Here is a 1,391-nt window from a genome sequence, read left to right on the forward strand (position 1 = left end):
ATATATAGCTATGTTGATTTTGTGATACCCTAATTAGCTAGGAAGTTGGTAATGGTTAAGAAATATTATTTTCTTTGAATTGTAGCAAAATAAATCATTCAATATGGGATATATGTATTACAACATGATCTTTCACTTTTCTTTTAAAAATTTGAACTTCAAATATATTTTGTATAGGACTATTTAAGTTTTAAGTCTCCTAGAAACAAAATAAAAGATGACAAAATAACAAAGAAAAGGAGAGAAAATAATATTTAGGATACATATGTATATAGTTATAATAAATTGTGTCTATAATTTGGTCCTATACCCATGATTTATGGAAGAGTTTGATGAACTATTATTCATGCATTATGAGGAAAAAGCTGAATTGGAAGATTTTTAGAAGGTGTGGGTAGAGGATTAATGATAATCTTCTCATCTGGAATCAACTTTTTCCACTTGAATCTTTTTACCAAATTGTGCATAAAAACCAATATTTCCAACCTAGCATACTCTTTTCCAGGGCACATTCTTGGTCCTCCACCAAATGGCACAAAAGTATAAGGAATTGGTCCATTTCCTTCAAATCTTGTTGGGTCAAATTTCTCTGCTTCTGGGAAGTATTCTTCATTCTTATGGGTTGAATTTGCACTCCAATATAACTACATGCACACACATAAATATTTAAATCTAATGACCTTAAAATAGTGTTTATAAACTTGACCAAACTAATAGATTGAAAACATTTAAACTATGATCTGGTCATTTAATTAATTCTGGGGTATGTGATTGCTCCTATCAAAATTTGGGAGCAACGCTTATAGTGAGAGACAGTTAAACACTCTGAAATGATTAATTCTTTGCCCATAAGATGAGGGTATACCCTTAGTTATATGAAAAAAACTTCAATAAATTGAACCAATTGAATCATAGTGCATAAGTCTAACCAATTCAATCTCTTACAATTTTTACAATATTAGATATTAGTAAGGTTCTTCAAAATTTATGCATGTTGATCCACAAAAAATTAAAAACTCAAATTAGTACACAAAGGTCATGAATGTGAGTCGTGATATAATCCTTGTCAAAAGTTATAAAAATTCTAAAACTAACTAATTTGACTTACTTTGATATTTTTAGGACCATTTTTGGTATTTTCAATTTTACTTAAATCAAATTAGTACATGCAAATTTTTTGAATAACGGTCTTCACTCTTAAAACCTCAAAACAACACCCCTAATTTCTTACAATGTAATAACATTTTCATAGCAAACATAGAGCTCTTTAACTAAAAATTTAGAAATATAAACAATAATTATCTAGATAGAAATAAACATGTATGCATGTGGTTAACCATAAGTTTATCAAAAGAAAAGGATAAATCATCATGAGTATATATATATATATA

The 1,391-nt window shown here is 28.0% G+C and overlaps 1 protein-coding gene across 1 annotated transcript in view; it reads right to left on the minus strand.

Annotated features, from left to right (window-relative positions):
* LOC109333199 (beta-amyrin 28-oxidase-like) overlaps positions 246-1,391 on the minus strand; it is a 4,820-nt gene continuing 3,674 nt past the window's right edge. The window contains exon 4 of the mRNA XM_019568537.1: positions 246-644. Coding sequence (XP_019424082.1) covers positions 345-644 — 300 coding nt within the window. The 3' untranslated portion in view covers positions 246-344. The remainder of the gene's footprint in view (positions 645-1,391) is intronic.

Source organism: Lupinus angustifolius, chromosome LG18 (assembly GCF_001865875.1).
Source record: "Lupinus angustifolius cultivar Tanjil chromosome LG18, LupAngTanjil_v1.0, whole genome shotgun sequence".
NCBI lineage: Eukaryota > Viridiplantae > Streptophyta > Magnoliopsida > Fabales > Fabaceae > Lupinus > Lupinus angustifolius.